Source organism: Sardina pilchardus, chromosome 10, assembly GCF_963854185.1.
Source record: "Sardina pilchardus chromosome 10, fSarPil1.1, whole genome shotgun sequence".
Classification (NCBI taxonomy): domain Eukaryota; kingdom Metazoa; phylum Chordata; class Actinopteri; order Clupeiformes; family Clupeidae; genus Sardina; species Sardina pilchardus.
The window spans coordinates 3,278,289-3,295,596 of NC_085003.1; the positions used below are offsets into that span (position 1 = coordinate 3,278,289).

The 17,308-nt window shown below is 45.4% G+C and overlaps 1 protein-coding gene across 2 annotated transcripts in view; it reads right to left on the reverse strand.

Moving 5' to 3' along the window:
- Window positions 1-17,308, reverse strand: part of ptprz1a (protein tyrosine phosphatase receptor type Z1a) — a 45,422-nt gene that overhangs the window by 5,198 nt on the left and 22,916 nt on the right. For both annotated transcript variants that reach the window (XR_009940473.1, XM_062548339.1), the window contains exons 8-22: window positions 16,135-16,285; window positions 13,203-13,387; window positions 11,931-12,057; window positions 9,908-9,948; window positions 8,913-9,495; window positions 7,503-8,045; window positions 4,659-4,803; window positions 3,031-3,122; window positions 2,810-2,895; window positions 1,704-1,724; window positions 1,300-1,396; window positions 1,126-1,211; window positions 858-992; window positions 394-528; window positions 96-259 (exon numbers count right to left, since the gene is read on the reverse strand). Coding sequence is in view for 1 of the 2 variants with exons in the window: in XM_062548339.1 (XP_062404323.1) it covers window positions 96-259; window positions 394-528; window positions 858-992; window positions 1,126-1,211; window positions 1,300-1,396; window positions 1,704-1,724; window positions 2,810-2,895; window positions 3,031-3,122; window positions 4,659-4,803; window positions 7,503-8,045; window positions 8,913-9,495; window positions 9,908-9,948; window positions 11,931-12,057; window positions 13,203-13,387; window positions 16,135-16,285 (2,591 nt within the window). In the remaining variant the exon portion in view is untranslated. The remainder of the gene's footprint in view (window positions 1-95; window positions 260-393; window positions 529-857; window positions 993-1,125; window positions 1,212-1,299; window positions 1,397-1,703; window positions 1,725-2,809; window positions 2,896-3,030; window positions 3,123-4,658; window positions 4,804-7,502; window positions 8,046-8,912; window positions 9,496-9,907; window positions 9,949-11,930; window positions 12,058-13,202; window positions 13,388-16,134; window positions 16,286-17,308) is intronic.

Below are 17,308 nucleotides of genomic sequence, written 5' to 3' on the forward strand. Positions count from 1 at the left end.
CTCTCCAACTCACTTCCTGTCTCTCTCTTCATTGTCCTGTCTGATTTAAGGCATAAAAAGCCCCAAGAATATCATTACAAAATGATGCCACCCACCTACAGTGCACCAGCACAGGCCCCATGTCCTTTCTCCATGCCTGGGAAGACTTTTGGACAAAGGCGAGGAGAGGCAGAGAGTATTCGGGGACTCCCATGTCAGGCCACTGTGTGTAATGGTACTGCACGACCACCTTCTCATTGGAGCGGCCCCTCTGAGAACCCTGTGGAGAAGAAGAGCTACTGAGAATCACCTCTACAACAGGGCAGTCATCAAGGGCTGATGTGTTTAGTGCAAACTAATGAGTCTTGCAGTTTGCCAGGGAGCTCAACAACTGCCAGATGATTTTGTTCTGACCTTCTTGACGGTTGTGTTCCTCAGTGTGAAGGTCCTGACAGTGTAGTAGGCCAGGACTCTGGTGCTCTTCACAGTCACCAAGAAGCAGCCATATTCCTCCTGACTCTCCACAGGCCAGTACTGATCACACTTCCTCTGAAATCAACAGACCTCTGTTACACCTCATGAGAGCTCTTCAGAGGCACCTACAGTAAACCATAGTCCAGGACACCTACACTGGAGTAGGTGCTATGATCTCTTTGCATGGAAGTAGTGACTGTAAAATAAGCTAAATGGAGAGGTTCAAAGTGACTTATGTCAGTTACTTAAATATCACAACCGATATGAATGATACCAAAATACCACACTCTGAGAACGCACTCAATAGCACTTTTTTGGACTAACCTAGCTTTGACCCAGAAGACAGAAAGACATTGATAAATAAACAATAATTCTCAAAGTGTTCATAGTCATTGGAAACTCACCCGCCCCTTCTCCACCAGGTTGGTAATCATGACGATGACCCCCACATTCTGCTCCCACACCATCCTCCAGAAGTCCTCCGTGCTGGCCTTCAGTGGGCCCTGAGCAGCAATGTAGACTCTTGGCTTGTTGAACCCCTATAAAACGGAGCGGTTGAGAGCCCTTCATCAGAATATAGCAGCACCTCTATGATGGGTAAAGGCACATGGCATAAAGTACCATCGCTTGTTGAGATAGTCAGCAAGAGTGTGAAACATTACTGTAACTCACATCCACAAAATTTGCATTGATATAATCCCCAGCAGCCTTCCCTTCCTTATCGGGTTGAGGTGATAATCTGACACGGCTGTGGTCATCTGAAACAATAACATATCGATCGGTCATCTTCACGTGCCTCTGCGTGCACCTCATATGTCTAGTATTAAGATGTTTAGTGTCTCTTACAGGCTAGGATGTTGATGTATCTATTCTTATTTCTGTTGTCTGGGTGGATTGAGCTGTCTGATGTTGTTCCCAGATCTACACAGCATGCCTGGACTTCCTGTAAAAGAGCAATGTCAGTCAGAAATCATCTCAAACAGAGAACATTCTTCTGAAGGCTAGGGATTCACTGAACGTAACCAACCAAAATAAGACACAAACAACACAAGGGGTGTTGAACCATCTTCTTTACTGTTATACCTTTTTATGACATAATTTGTCATGCTTACAGTATATAATGTTTATGAGTTAGTCATTTTGTTGTGGTTTCCTATAAAAACCCTCAAAGTGAATTTCAGAAATAAAACCAGGGTGTCGGGTGCAAGGCAGAAACACACAAGAAAGGGGTGGGGGGAATTTTGTCTTACCTCAAAATACTCTTTCAGTATCTACCGGTAAGAGGTGGGTTGAGAATGCAGAAAGCAGAGTGATGAACACACATGGCACACAACAACAAACAGAGTGCAAAATGATACATACGCATCAGCACAAGCACATACTGTATAAATATCACATCATGCATTTAGTGGGGGCCACATGGCAATGTACAGTGCGTGCAACTTCAAATCATGCAACATGTTTAACTGTTCAACATGTTTAACTATCATATGACTGGCCAGTCTTAAGCATAAGTAGTTACTTGACTTATTTAAGACAATTTAGTTCATATTAAAATGAATGAAAATTCAAGTCTAAGCCACTACTTACAATGAGACTGATAATTACACAACTCATGGGACACATAATGAGCAAAAACAAAGTCGGATCTGAAGGAAATGAACATTGAAAGTTGTGTGTCCATGCAGTGTAGATATCAAACATGCTTGAGTCAACAAACAAACCAATGATGAGCAATGAATCTCGCACCAATGAGTTTTGATCAAAGATCAAAGACACAGGTGTGTGATGATCTGTAATATCTATTTCAATTACTCATTTATTTCCCTCCAAAAAGCTTCTACTCAAATGGTTGGAAAGTAATTCAAGAGTATATTGCACTCAGAGCTCTATATCATATGCACTCTGTGCTTATTAGTTACAGTGTCCTTTAAAGCGTAAAGCTATGCAACCTCAAACACATTGATGACCCACAACATAAGATAATTGAGAATGCAGTGAGGGCATACTCACACTATGTCATCTGTACCGTACCCGAGTACATTTGACCCCTAAAGTCCAGTTTGTTTGACCACTGTGATCGCGCCATATCATACCCGGGCACGGTGCACTTATCTGTGCCCGGGTCCGCTTGAGGAGGTGGACTTGGGCACGGTAAGATTGGGCATTGGGCGCCTATACAAAGACTCTAAAGCACAGCAGCCCAATCGTGCCTGGGTGCAGTTTGATAGTATACAGAGTGAGTGCGGACCAAGAACGGGAGAGAACCAACCAGTGTGTGTAACTGCTTCTATATTTACATTTGTTTTGGAAATGTAATGGAAAAGGATTTTTATAAACCACAATCAGGACCCACCTCAAATTCACGAGAAAACGAATTTGTACTGTGAAGCTCTTCTACATGTTTGACAAAATCCTTCACTGAGAGTGCCTGATGCTCATCTGAGGAACAAACATATTTAGTCATCCCACAAAAATGTCTGAGATTGATAGGAAGAAGGTAGGATTTTCAAATGCATACAGTATGTAATGGGAATGCATGTGTGTGTGTGTGTGAAAGCACTGCGTGTGTTTTACCTGTGGGAGTCATTAAGGGTGTAGATGGTGTGGACACGACTCTAGGTGACGTGTTGTCCTCTATGTACAGGTGAGCAGTCTGAAAACACTTCCTGCAAAGAGACACGGCAGCATTCAGAAGATCTGAGGGGGTACATCATTTCCACTCCACGCATTCTCATCCAGTCTCTGGTTTTCTTTTCCCCTCCCTCGGTATAGCATGGAACTGTGTCGACATTATTTACAATCATGACAAAGAGCCCTTGAAAACTGAGGTGAAACATCATTGTGAATTTCCAGTGAAAACAGGATCCAATATTGCTTTGTGAAATGAAAAAGCATACACCCGATATGTGCTTTAATCACACATGCATAAACACAAATGCAAAAAAGATGTTTTTATTAAATCCCCAATAGGTTTTTTCAAAGCATCAACCAAAAGATCTTTTGGTGAACAACTTCGTCTTAGGGATTAAACACCACAGAAATGTCCCACAGATTAAATGTAGGCGTTTTAAGACACAACTGGAGCTCACAGCAAAAGCACAGCTGCAAGGTCCCCAAATGAGCACCGTGTCTCCTGACAGGAACAAGGCAAGAACATGAAGAATATTACTGAAATCCGCAGCATCTTACATGGCCACAACATGTCTCGCTCATGTCGGACGCAATCTAGTGCGGCCCCTTTTTCAGCGCACGCTTCAGTTCCCTCAGTCCAACGCCAAGGCACAAACAAATCAACATGTCGGAGGTCTTAATCTCCCAGCTCCAAGATTACCAGCTTAACGTTAACAATCTTCACAGTTCAACAACAAACGTGAAACTGGGCAAGACGTGTTTCTAAGCTCAATGTGTAAGGACAGAATGAAAATGTACAGTCCCCGGGGGCTTGCTCACTTACACTCTAAATACTAGTCTTTTGATAGGATTTCCAAAGTTGCTTATTTCACAGTTGGATTTGAGAATATGCCCAGCAACCATGGAAAACATGCTGCTTCAGTCAATAACACAGCTTAAATGTATCTATAAATGTTCAGATAAAAACACCACATCAATATTATTATTCTAACCACTAAAAGTTGACATGTCGATTTTGCTACATTCATTTTACTCGTAATGTTTTGTCTATATGTGTGAAAAGTGGTCCCCTTCTATACAGCCTGTACTTTAGACATCTTTCTGCCACACTGTGAGATCTGAGGCATAATTGTGGTGGTAGGCATACAGTAGGTGTTGTTTGTCAAGGATTTAGTGGTCCTCACTTGGGACCACAGGAGTAGATTGGCCCTGGGATTAGGAGATTAGGACTCCCAGAAAGACAGACAAATATCAGTGTTTTAATAAGAGGCTGAGTGACCCCTTAACCCCGCACCACCAACACCCCCACCGCCCCTCACAACCACACACACACACTACTACTACTACTACTACTACTACTACTACTACACACACCCCATCTTACAAACACTGGTGAATAACAATATAACTGAAATCAAAATCAATAATAATATAACTGATATCATTGCTGGCTCTGATATCTCATTGATATCATCTGGACTGGCTCTTTTCCCACAAGGCATAGCGTGTGTGTGTGTGTGTGTGTGTGTGTGTGTGTGTGTGTGTGTGTGTGTGTGTGTGTGTGTTCTCACCTCCAGTAGATGAGGATGCCCACAAGTACAATTAACCCAACCAGTGTGAGGGTGGACACCACAGCCAATGGCACCACTGCTTTCCTTTGGCGATCCAAACTGCCTGCCAAAGCCACCCGAGACTCATGACTGCTGTTACTGGCCTCTTAAAACAGACAGAGGCAGAGAGAACGAGAGAGGGAGAGATAGAGAGGGGAGAGAGAGAGAGAGAGAGAGGTAAGATATGCATGCAATGTTGGTACATGCAAACCCATTCTATACCATTTAACTAACCACTGCACTGAACAGGGAAAGAACAGCAAAAATTGGATACAGTCATCTTCATAAATGTTATCAATTTACCAAACAGGAGAACTCTTTACAAATTAAAGTTAATCATCTCTAAATAGATCACTATCCTTGTTCTTACCAGTTGTTGTTGCCAGTATACACATATGTTATGTTAACTTATGTACAGAGTACATTGGCAATTGTACTTGAAACAGCGACATGACAAAAACAGCTATCTACACAGACACCTAGACTAGCTCACATACGCAGTTACTCGGAATAATAGAGAACAGAGGATACGCATCTTACACATAACTGTATTAAACATAACTACACCAGGCTCTGAGATACATTGTAACTAAATACAGAGTGTAATTACACTAAATACAGATTTCTTTAACCACTATTCACTCAGACGAAATGTATGACAGGAAGGAAAACAATTGCTCAGTAAACAAATGATAGTCTATGGTGAACAGACACGGCATAAATGTATCCCATTCAAATAACTGCATGAATGCATGCTGGGTATTTTACAAATCATTGACTCATCTCAACTGACCTCTCAAGACTTCAAGTCTCCAATGCTGCCTTACCATCTCACAAGCTCAGCGAGCTGTTGCTATAGTATATTCAGAAACTTCTAGAAAGCCTGTTTCTACGACAGTGACCTTGCTGGACATGTGCCACATGTTGGGTTGGGCGAGCAGGGTAAAGGGAAGGGCCTGACTAAGAGGAGATGTGTGGGGGGTTAAGAGGACATGAGGGAACATACAGTAGGAGCACAGCGCAGACACAATCCTCTCCTGAGATGCCTTCAGCATTAGTTACCAATGGCCTCTTAGACACAGACCACACCTGGCCCCGGTGACAGTGACTACCATTACACCTGCAAGCCCCTGCTCTACATGTCACCTGGAGAGTTCCTGTTGGAGGGGGACAGGAAAACCAACCCCTATGGCATAACTAACTTAACATGAGAACTCCTTGAAGATGCAAACGGAGCATTTGCCATCACTAAGGCAGTCATTTTAACAAGCTGCACTATTCACATGTTAAACCTTTCCATTTCCATTTTATTATTATAGTAAAATCACACATTAAAACAGCTTCAACCTTAACTGGCCTGTATTGTGACTTTGCACTTAAAAGCTTTTCCTTCTAGGAAAATTGTATTCAGTTTAAAAAGAAATCTGGCATCAAGCAGCAGTGGGAATATGTTTACAAGTGTAAGTGGAACACAGTGCATGAATGTACAGCACTGTTCTTAGGTCATGTCTCCTAATCTACACTATAAGCTCCATACATTAAAAGCTGCCATAGGCTATAGTAACCTATTTGTTTAACCTCTCATCTGCTGGTGCCCTATGCCTGATATAAAACGGAGCAAAGGTCATCATTCATCCCAGCCATTTCATCTCTCAGATTAGGACACTGCATTTGTCTTCTTCCATAAACCACCCAATAAACAGCACGACCAGCTGTCATTCCACTCTGATCTAATGTTCAACATCAAATCACAGGCTCTGTCTACCTAACCCCAGCCTCTCCAACTCTTCATTGTGGAGGCAAAAACAATCAAAGATAACATCCAATTAATCAAGTTCCTCTATTCCCAGTGTGAACCATTATTCTCTTAATAACCAAACTAAATCTAGGCACCGAGTTACTGAATGCTATATTCTGCGTACAGATGGAGTTCTGCTGCCACCTGCTGGACATTCTTAAAAATGTGTTTCACCACATCACATATAATGGCAGAACATAATATATAATGTGAGGGTAAATCTTAGAAAGCTACTTATTCATTCCACTTAATCAGAGGTTATTTTCACAGGTTTGCTTATCTTTGTTTAGCAGACTGGCAGGAATTGTTTGGGCCTACATGAGAGGTTGATAACTGCAATGCAATGCTGTCATTCGAAATAATCTACAATAAGCACATTTCTCCAGCCTTATGAGTAGGAGACAATATGAATCTGTTTTATCCCATATGTACCCATGAATAGCATGGAAAAAGCAGTTTGTTTTGTCAGTGTTCATTCATATCACTGGCATTACAAACCATAGTGATGCAGATGAATAATGTGGCTGTAGAAAAAACACTGGTACATGAGTGGAGGATGGATAAGGAAATACCCGCCCTTGCAACCAGAACGGTATGATGACAAAGGTACACACATGCTGGATTAGGTCGTGTTTGATGGTCATAAAACATGTTAATAAAAAAAACAGACCAAGGAAAGATGATTGTGATGAAGTGCTTCTTCACAGAAGTTGTGCTTTTTCGTATGAGGACCAAAGAAGCCCAAATGATCTTGTTGCAGGTCTCCATGTTTAGGTGAGTTTACCTTCCTCTACAGCCACCGTGCTTTAACAGTTGAAATGCACGTATGATTGGTTAGTTGCTTTCTGTTACCCATAAGCTCCTGAGTACTTCTCTGTGGTTAACTGGACAGGGAAGCAGTCTGACCAGGATGCTGACGTCTCCACCTGGTCACCTGCGCTGCCCCTCGGACACAGGGGCCCTCTTGATGAGATGACCTGTGCTGGTCAGAGCTACGTGATTTTTACCTGCTACCGGCTCCTCCTTCTCCTCCTCCTCCTCCTCCGAGTCCCTCTCGGTTCGCTCGGGAATGCTGAAATCCGAGGATGTCTCGCTGTCGGTCAGGCTCTCCTGCCCCGAGCCGCTCTCCTCGTCCCCCACCCCCGCCGCCCACGCCTCCCCGCTCATCACCGTGGTGATGGCGCTCTCGCTCACGCTCTCGCTCTCGAAGTAGAACGAGGAGGAGCGCCCGTCGTCCCCGTCGTCCGGCTCCTCGGGGGCGCTGGCGGGGGAGGGAGGTGCGGAGGAGGAGGTGTAGGGAGGCGTGCTCTCCTCACCTGAGGCGGAGGCGGAGGCCTGGCCCCGCTCCCACTCCTGGTCCACAGGGGCCCAGCCGGACGCACTGCTCTCCAGAGACCCCTCCGCCACCAGCGGGGCCACAGAGCTTGCCTGAGAGGGCGGGGCAGGGGAGGGCGGGGTGGTGGTGGAGGTGGTGGAGGTGGTGGAGGGGGTGGGAGGTGTGGAGGTGGCCCCCGGGGGTGGGAGGGTCTGGCTGTACACAGGGCTGGTGGCTGCAACAGAAACAAGCAGGTCACTACAGGGCAGGGAGCCACAGAGAGGAGCAGTGGACAGAGACAGCAGCTGGGTCTCAGCGCTGGAGGCCGGAGAGAGAGACAGAAGAGAAGAAGGTTCTAGAAGACTAGTGGAGGAGCAGAGCGGCGGGCCACTCCCGTCGCCGCCACCAGGGGGGCTGGAGAGCAGCTGGAAGAGAGAGGAGGCATGCAGAGAGCTCCCACTGAGGGCATGCAGGGCCAGGGCGCCCCTATCAGACACGGCCGACGCCGACGAGTCCACCCACTCCGCCGCAGAGAGAGACGCCACCCCCGCCAGGGAGGCACTGGACAGCGGGAGGGACGGCTGGAGGGACGTCAGAGAGCTCAGTGGGAACGCAGTGGCCAGAGGCGGCGAGGGGAGAAGAGAAAGGCCGTGTGAGTCGGGCCACAGAGGCCCCGCGGCGGAGGGCTGGAGGGACGTGTGGAGAGGGAGAGTCTGGTGACAGGTTAGCAGCGCTGCAGAGGAACCCAGGGACATGGCCTCACCTGCCTCAACAGCATCACCTCTGGCATCAGCACAACCACAGCTGGAAAGCAGCTCTGTTGCCCCGGGAGACACAAGGAGGGAGGGGGGAGGGGGGTGGGGGCTGGAGGGGAGTAGGAGGAGGGGGGTGGAGCTGATGGGGACAGTGGCGTCACGGGACAGCAGCACAGAGACATCATGCAAGAGCTCCTGACTGGGAGGGGACGTGGACAAGACTGGCACAGTACTGGGGGAGGGGGGCGCAGACACAGGGGTGGCATGCAGACAGGAGGAGGTGGCAGAGGGGCCACACAGAGAGGGGGGTGCAGGAGCAGGAGCAGGAGCAGGAGTGGGGCTCTCACCATTAAACACCGGCTGGGTGGGCCTCAGGGGGACCCGGCCGAAGGCAGCAGTGCTGCTGGTGCGGATGCTGCTGCTGGTGGTGGTGGTGGTGGGGAGATATACGGCACGGCTAGTGGGCCGGACAGAGACGTCAGGGTACGAGGACATGGGAGTGACCGCCACTGGACTCTCTAGTGGGCTCACTGTGGTGCGCTGCCCGCTGCCTCCTCCCGAAGCAGTGACCGGGACAGCAGCTCCTTTCACGTCCACAGCGGCAGTTGGAGTTGTAGTGACTTCAGCCGTGCTGGGAGCAGATGTGGTCAGTGGAGTGTACGCACGCGTGCTAGAACTAACAATCTCAGTGAGCGTAGCTGGATCTCCAGCGCTGCTACTGCCCTCTGCTGGCGGGGCGGTGGTGAGGACGGGCTGCAGGCTGGATCGGTTTGGAGAGCTCTGGCCCCTGCGCTCCTCTCCTTGGACACTGAGACCGGGGAGCTGTGGGGTGGTGGCCTGGCTGGATGTTGTGGTCAGTGAGGGAGAGGTTGTCCTGATTCTGACAGGCACATCACTGGGCTTGACCCCAAATGGGTTGGGCTGGTAGTCCTTGACAACACACACAAGCAGACAGAAGAGAGAGAGAGCGAAGATATACTTTACAGAATGCATTCACAGAATACCGGTAATAGAGAGTTACACACATGGGCTTGGGACAGTAATTTCCCAACTATTAGCCGCGGCTTATACATTGATTTTGCTAAATTTCTTCAGCTATGAGGTTAGGGCAGTTAATATTGTATCAATATGGTTTCTTTTGACATGCAGAAAACACTGTCCTGCGGCTCTGCAATGCGGCTAATACACAGGAAATTACTGTATTACACTTTTTCTTCAGTTTAAACTGATCAATCTTCATGCTCTTGATTCTTTCACATCACTCATGCTAATTTGTAAAGAGACCAAAATATGGCTTTTCTATCTACCATTTCTACAAACAAATTCAGAATTTCATGTTTACCTCTTCAAAGTCAAATGATTCGTCAGGATCAGGGTCTGTCGCTGAAAGAAAATGTAGAACAGTTAAAATACTAATTTATGGAAAACAAGTACGCAAGATGTAATGAATATATTATATTAATATTTAATAGGAACTGAAGTTAATGTTAATGTCCATTACCATACCCTAACACAGAAGGAGAAACAGTATAACTACACACACACATTATGTGTTATAACACCAGGATAGTTTATGGAAACAGAACTTTGGGAGAGATCATGGAAAACTGTGTGTATATGCATCCACACAGAGCTACACGCATTCAAACAAAACTTAAGAAAAGAGTCCACCATTTTGTGATTATGAAAAATCACTTGAGTCAGGAACAGATTTAAATATAGGTGCAAAACCTCTTCGAATCGTTTTAGTGTTCTTCATTCACAGACTGATCATAGGGTCAACGATTTAACACTACTTTTGTTCCCAGGGACTTAATATCCACAAAGGTCCCATTCATCTAAAATTCCAACTTGTGCTTACATGGAGAAAGTCTTTGTGAATATGGAATATGTTGTTGGTTCATACATCAGGTGAAAGGAAGAGAGAGAAACATAAAAAACGAGGCAGAAAGAGAGAAAGATAGTGATAGAGAGAGAGAGAGAGATCTATATTCTGACAGAGAGCTTTAGATCTGGACAGGGAGGCATTCTTCACAATGTGTTATGAGTGGGGGGTCCCACGGGGTGAGTGGGTGAAACACACAGTGAGGAGGTGTGACTGGGTCAGTGCAGGCTTGGTGGAGAATCACACAAGAGCAGTACGGGAGGAGCGTGGAAACCCTCATGCAAGCCCACGGCTGTCCACACACACCACGCAGAGAGCTGAGGGCTACTCAGCGGCGCTTACCTGCTGGACGGGTGACAGAGGCTACACAGAATGGGGGTCATGGTGGACGGACGGATGAGTTTATGAAGCGTGGCGCGCGACTGACTGACAACGTGAAATGGCATCAGGTCGGAAGACACGCTCATAACGGACTGATGGGAGCTCCAGGAGATATCTGTCTGAGGGAGGGAGGTTCCATGGCACACTGCCACGTTCTGAACGCCTGAGGGGAACCTATCAGTGCACACGAGGCACCCCTACCCCATCCACCATCTGCCAAACTCTCTTAGAACCCAAGGAAAATAATGCTCCTCAAGATCTGGTGAGAAACACCACACCCATGCACATGACACTGAAATAGGATGCACAGCAGTTTTACCAAGTCATATTAGTTTATTATCAGCAATAGACAGAAAATACAGAATATTTGACCAAATCCCAACTTAAACAGATGCTACATATAAGCATACAATAAGCAAACAGCCATTGGCATGATTAGCTCAAAATAACCTTATTTCTTAAAAAGCAGTAATACTAACACAAGGGCATGCAATAAGTTCTTCATAGAAGCTAGAGAGAGTGTGCTGCCCCGCATGGGAGAACTACAGAGCAAACCAACACTGACAGGCAAACAGTACGGAGGACTGAGTACAGTACGTGATCAAGTGCATTTTACACATGCACCTGTGAGACTACTTGGCACTCGATAACAGAGAAACAAAAGAGAAAGACAGTAAAAGAAGAGGTATCTTTGCTGAATTAGAGACAGCAATCACAGGGCAGATCTCAAATGTTCAGTGCTAGTTGGGGAACCACATCATTCAATCTGATCACCCAAACTAGTTAGAAGATGATTTGTTTGGTCAAGGGATCACAGCCATTGGGCCATATACCTTTTCTGATCATATGAAAAGTATGTATGAAACTTTCAACTTGGAGGCACTCATTGAACTGCTTTCTAAAATTCATTGGCTCGTCAATTTCAGGATCATGATACAAGGTACAGAGACTGGTTTGCAACAGATAACCCTATGAGTAATGATGGTTAACTGCAAGATATTGCTTTATATTTGAACACAATGAAAGGTTTTGGGAAAGAAACAGGGGTTATGAAATGAGTCTCCACTGAGACGGCATTGGTGGGCTCAGTCAGTCTTACCAGGGTCATCCACAGGCATGTCCACGATCAGCTGGTCGCTCATGCGGCCGTACAGACCATTGGTGCACACCGCCACAACCTGTATCACATAGCTGCTGTTGGCCATCAGCTCCTGCAGAATCGCCCCCTGGTGGCAGTAGAAAGAACGCTTAGAGAGGGCACTCCACCAAAAAACATCTACAGAACATTTGAGAGGGCACCCCACCAAACACATCTACAGTACATTAGAGGGCACCCCACCAAACACATCTACAGTAGAGAGGGCACCCCACCAAAAACATCTACAGTACATTAGAGAGGACACCCCACCAAAAACATCTACAACAGCAGAGAGGACACCCAACCAAAAACATCTACAGTAGAGAGAGCACCCCACCAAACACATCTACAGTAGACAGGGCACCCCACCAAAAAGATCTACAGTAAATTTGAGGGCACCCCACCAAACACATCTACAGTAGACAGGGCACCCCACCAAAAAAATCTACAGTAAATTTGAGGGCACCCCACCAAACACATCTACAGTACATTAGGGCACCCCACCAAAAACATCTACAGCACTTTTGAGAAGGTACCCCACTGGCCACCAAAAACATCTACAGTAAATTAGAGGGCACCTCACCAAAAACATCTAGAGAGGACACCCCACCAAATACATCTACATTAGAGATGACACCCACTAAAAACATCTACATTAGAGAGGACACCCACCAAAAACATCTACAGTAAATTAGAGGGCACCCCACCAAAAACATCTACATTAGAGAGGACACCCACCAAAAACATCTACAGTAAATTAGAGGGCACCCCACCAAAAACATCTACAGTAGACATGGCACCCCACCAAAAACATCTACAGAACATTTTAGAAGGTACCCCACCAAAAACATCTACAGTAAATTAGAGGGCACCCCATCAAAAACATCTACAGTTTCCTATCTGATGACAAATACAGTACAGGCCACAGGTATGACAGCATATGAACATGAAGTACACGACACATTGTAAATGCATGCATTTATGGACTGCCTGGTTTAATTACTGACTTATTCATTTGGTAAAGTCCGGTGTGAAAGAGTTGCAGCACTACTGTAAATCACAATGTATGTATTTTTGTGGACTCTTCACTCCATCCAGTGTGCTTGTAATTGTTGTTTGGAATGTTGTTACAATTGTTGTGCTTCTGATTGTTGATACAATATCTAAGCACATAAACCTTGGAATAACTGTGAATAGTTGTGAGAAGCGGACTCGCTGAGGTAACATGCTTACCACATCCTGGTCTCCATCGGTCAGGTACTCCATGCCAGGTATGTCATCCCTCTGTGTCAGGCGGTAGGTGACAGAGTACCTCTCAATGTTGGCATCGTACACAGCTCGCGGACGCTCCCAGATCACCAGCAGACTGGTGTAGTTGTGCGGTTCCGCTTGGACGTTCTCAGGCTCCGAGCTGCAGACTGGAGAGGAGCAAGAGCCATTAGAACCTCAGAGTAGCCCGTGGGCTCGTGTCTGAGGATACCAGGGCAAGAGCTTTCTGTAGTTTTATGATATATACTTTGTGCTACAGGCCATGTCAGGCAGAGATTACTGTGTTCAAATCCCATTGACCATCCTCATGTGTAAAAGATTCATAATCAGCCAACAACTTTTCTGGCTGTCACAATGAGTCAGAAAAACACTTAAGAGTCACTAATAAATCTAACTCATACTGCAAAATGTTCCTCCATTATCAGCTCACTTCAGTTCCTGCTCCATAGCAGTTAACTTTCTGTGTGCCTGGTGTCTCTGACCAACTACATTTCAGGGGCGATTGGTCAAAAGCCCTCAGGGGAAGACAAAAAGGAAACCCAACCAGAATTTGTTGACAGGAATACATCAGAGTGAGTGAGTAAGTGGCCAATCTAAGCATGAGTGAAGAGGAGTGCTTTTTGAATAAGAATTTAAAGGAAAAAAGGAAAAAATCACCGCTCATCGGTGTGAGATGCAGGATTCAAGTCTTTGCGCAATTTTTTTTTTTTACTTTACTGAGTGCAAGGTTTCGGTCGGTAGACCTTCATCAGGCAGAGTATAAGAACTTACGAAATGTGTTAACTTGTTGAGGGGTATTCTCATTGCATGGTCATTATCTCAATAATGGCCATGAAACACACATTACATGACCCTCTTTCAACACAAGAGGGCAGTGCAGGCCATCAGAGGGGGTGGCCCAGACACAGGCACTACTACGAATCAGACTTCAATGCTACAGGCTGCAGGAGGCTCAAAGCCAAAAGACTTTGTGTATACATGTTCCACAGATCTGTGTTTGCGTGTTCCACTAACGCAGAGCAGAACAACATGACCCCTGAGAAAATAGGGCAGCGAGAAAGTCTGCATGGAAAATCCTCTTCCTGTGACTGATGGGACAGGAGCTGAATGGCAGCAATATTAAAACTGTTGTCTTCTCAAGAGACACAAAGCAACAAAAGTGTGCAAATATTAGCCATGGATGTGTAGACAGTAGTGCACTAAATCACACATCACATCACAACTCACATCAATTGCATTTGAATGAATAAAATAAGCACTCAAATCAACTGACTAAAAATATAAATATTAGTAACAGACTAAATAATAAGTCTGTAGTTGTTTTTGAAGATTCCCAAATGGCACGCTGAGGCATAATCACTGGCACGCGCCACGAGCATCAGCAAAAAAAAAAATCTCAGACTGACGAAGTGACAAACTACAAACCCCAGATAAAAAAAGCTCAGCCAAGAAAAGCAAGGACGGGGATCACACTGACTGGTAGGCAAGATATACCTTTTAATTGAGACATATAGCCTATGATCCATTTTAGCCTCAGCCCACACTGTTCAGTTAAATAGGCCTGCTGTTGCCTATGAAATGTTGTGGCCATTTCGTTTGTTATGCATGGCTATAATAATAATAATAATAATAATAATAATAATAATAATAATAATAATAATAATAATAATATTAATTAACATTTTATTCTATTAGCACATTTTCAATGTAAAATAAAATTCCAAATTTGTAGAAGTATATTCCCGTTGTTTGTGTGTGTTTTTAACCATTATTGTTGATAGTGGCACACTCATTGACTACAAATTTTGAAGTTGGCACTGGAGGTCTCAAAGGTTGCCGACCCCTGAGATAGCCTATAAGCTATTTTACCAATGATGAATCACAGAAGAAAAGAGTCAAATATAAAGGACATGTTTAAGTGTTTCTCTACTTCTATAGTCTCCAAAACAGAGGCTTTAGGTAAAATGTAGGCAAATATATGCACAATGCACATCAACACATACAAGTCGATCTGAAAGAGAGGAGCACCTGAGCCCATGAACAAGTATCACTTGCCTTTGTTTGGAAGGACATGAGCTTCCTCTGAAGAATAAACATATGTTACCCATGTGACAGACACATCTGACACAGCTAGAGCTCAGAGAAATATAAGACATTAGGTCTTTCAGCAGAAAGCTTTTCCATATCAGCATGATGCTATTTGTTCTCTCTCAGGGCCGAGTGGAAAAGCTCTGAGTAAACTAGTTCACAGTGACAGTTTCCAGTCTCAGCGCCAGCCAAACAGTCAATCAGGTAACAGGGTTAGTGAGACACGCACACAGCTAGCTTCAGGGCAAGGGACTCTTTCACTCCATAGATACACTGAAAACATGGCCATAATCGGCCACGTCACAGGGGTAATGACATGATATTGACCTGCACTGAAATTGACCTATCAGTGTTGTACTGTAGCTTTAAAATGACGTGTGAGGCGGGAGTAGCCTGGCCAGCCCAACACTCTGCGTGTGGCATGCTGGAAGTGGGTCAAAACAGCCTGTGCTATTTACAAACTGCAAAAGTGCCCAGAGGGGGGCTGCAGAATAATGAATGCACAGACAGAAAAACGGTTTCATGGGCATTTGTGTAGACAAAGGCAATTATAATCATGTGACTTCCATACTGTAAAGAGTCTTGAGTGAGGTTGAACGAGCACAATAAGGCACATTTCACGCACAATTCAACTCAGTGTACAGTCCGTTTCTAAAATATTTGCGCTGTCACACCACACAACCAGAGTCACCACTCCTATGTCCACAGGGCTGGATGTCATGATGTGGTGCACGTGTGTGTGTGTGTGTGTGTGTGTGTGTGTGTGTGTGTGTGTGTGTGTGAGTGTGGGGGGAGTTGCGGTACATACTGGGCGTGGGCACCTCCTCTGTCCCTGTGTAAGAGGAGAACACCTGGCCCATGAACTGCTCCTGCTGCTCTCTGAAGTTGTTTTGCAGGTAGTCCATCAGCATCACATACCCCGCCTGTTGCATAGTCATCACCTCACAGAAGGCCTCCAGCTGCAAAACACACACACACACACACACACACACACACACACACACACAAACAAAGTTGACTAAATGCAAACTAGGACTCAGGCGTCTACGCTGGAGGTCAAATTAAAACTGAACTCGTTGAAATTCTTCACTGAACAGCTGAATCGGTACAGGGAGAACTGGAGGAACAAGTTCCACAGAAAAACAATAGCGAGCCAGCCAAGTATGTGTGTATCAGACTGACTTAATAACTGTTGTAGAGTTTTGTAATTATTACTTCAACATTTCCACATCAGGAAACAAACTGAACTGGAAACAAACACACTCTAGTGTGCATGCAAACATGGGAGAGGAGTCGGGTGACGGTGTGTCTCCTGACACCCTGCCCTGTCTTCCTGTCTCTCTCTGATGGCCTGTGACTAATGAAACTCTTTGCCTAAGTGCTTAGATTCCAAAAGGACCCCAGGCTAACCTCACCTGCCTGAAATAGTGTTCCTTGGTGTGTTTACCTTTAGGTGACACATCCTCTGACTCACACAATTAGGGTGTTTAGTCTGCTTTGAAGTACGGCACGGGAAGTTATGTGATAAGTGCTTTGAGTACTTTCAAATAAGATCAGTGATTGTGCAACTGGCTTCCCAACAGGTTCCAACATATAAGCATACACTTAGAGCAACTAGCTCTTTTTGAATGGCCTTTTTCACAACAAAGATGGCTGCGAGAGTTATCACGCCACCTGCTCATAAGTACACATGCTATCGTGACTGGTTACTAGCATCAATAGGACGTGGCTGGCTAATGGCTTTGTGGAGAGATGAGTGAGTGGGTGTGCTCCCTCGTCAGGCCTTGGGCAATTCTCCTCTGATGACTGACAAGTCTCCACAGGTTGTCACTACATTATACAAATACTCCTGACAAGACTCTCAAACACAGGTGGCCCCTCACACAAACAGAGCATGTACCCATACATGACCAGGACAGATAGAACAAGCACAAAGAATAATGCAAACACTGACTCCTGTGCAAACGCACATTTCAAGTCCT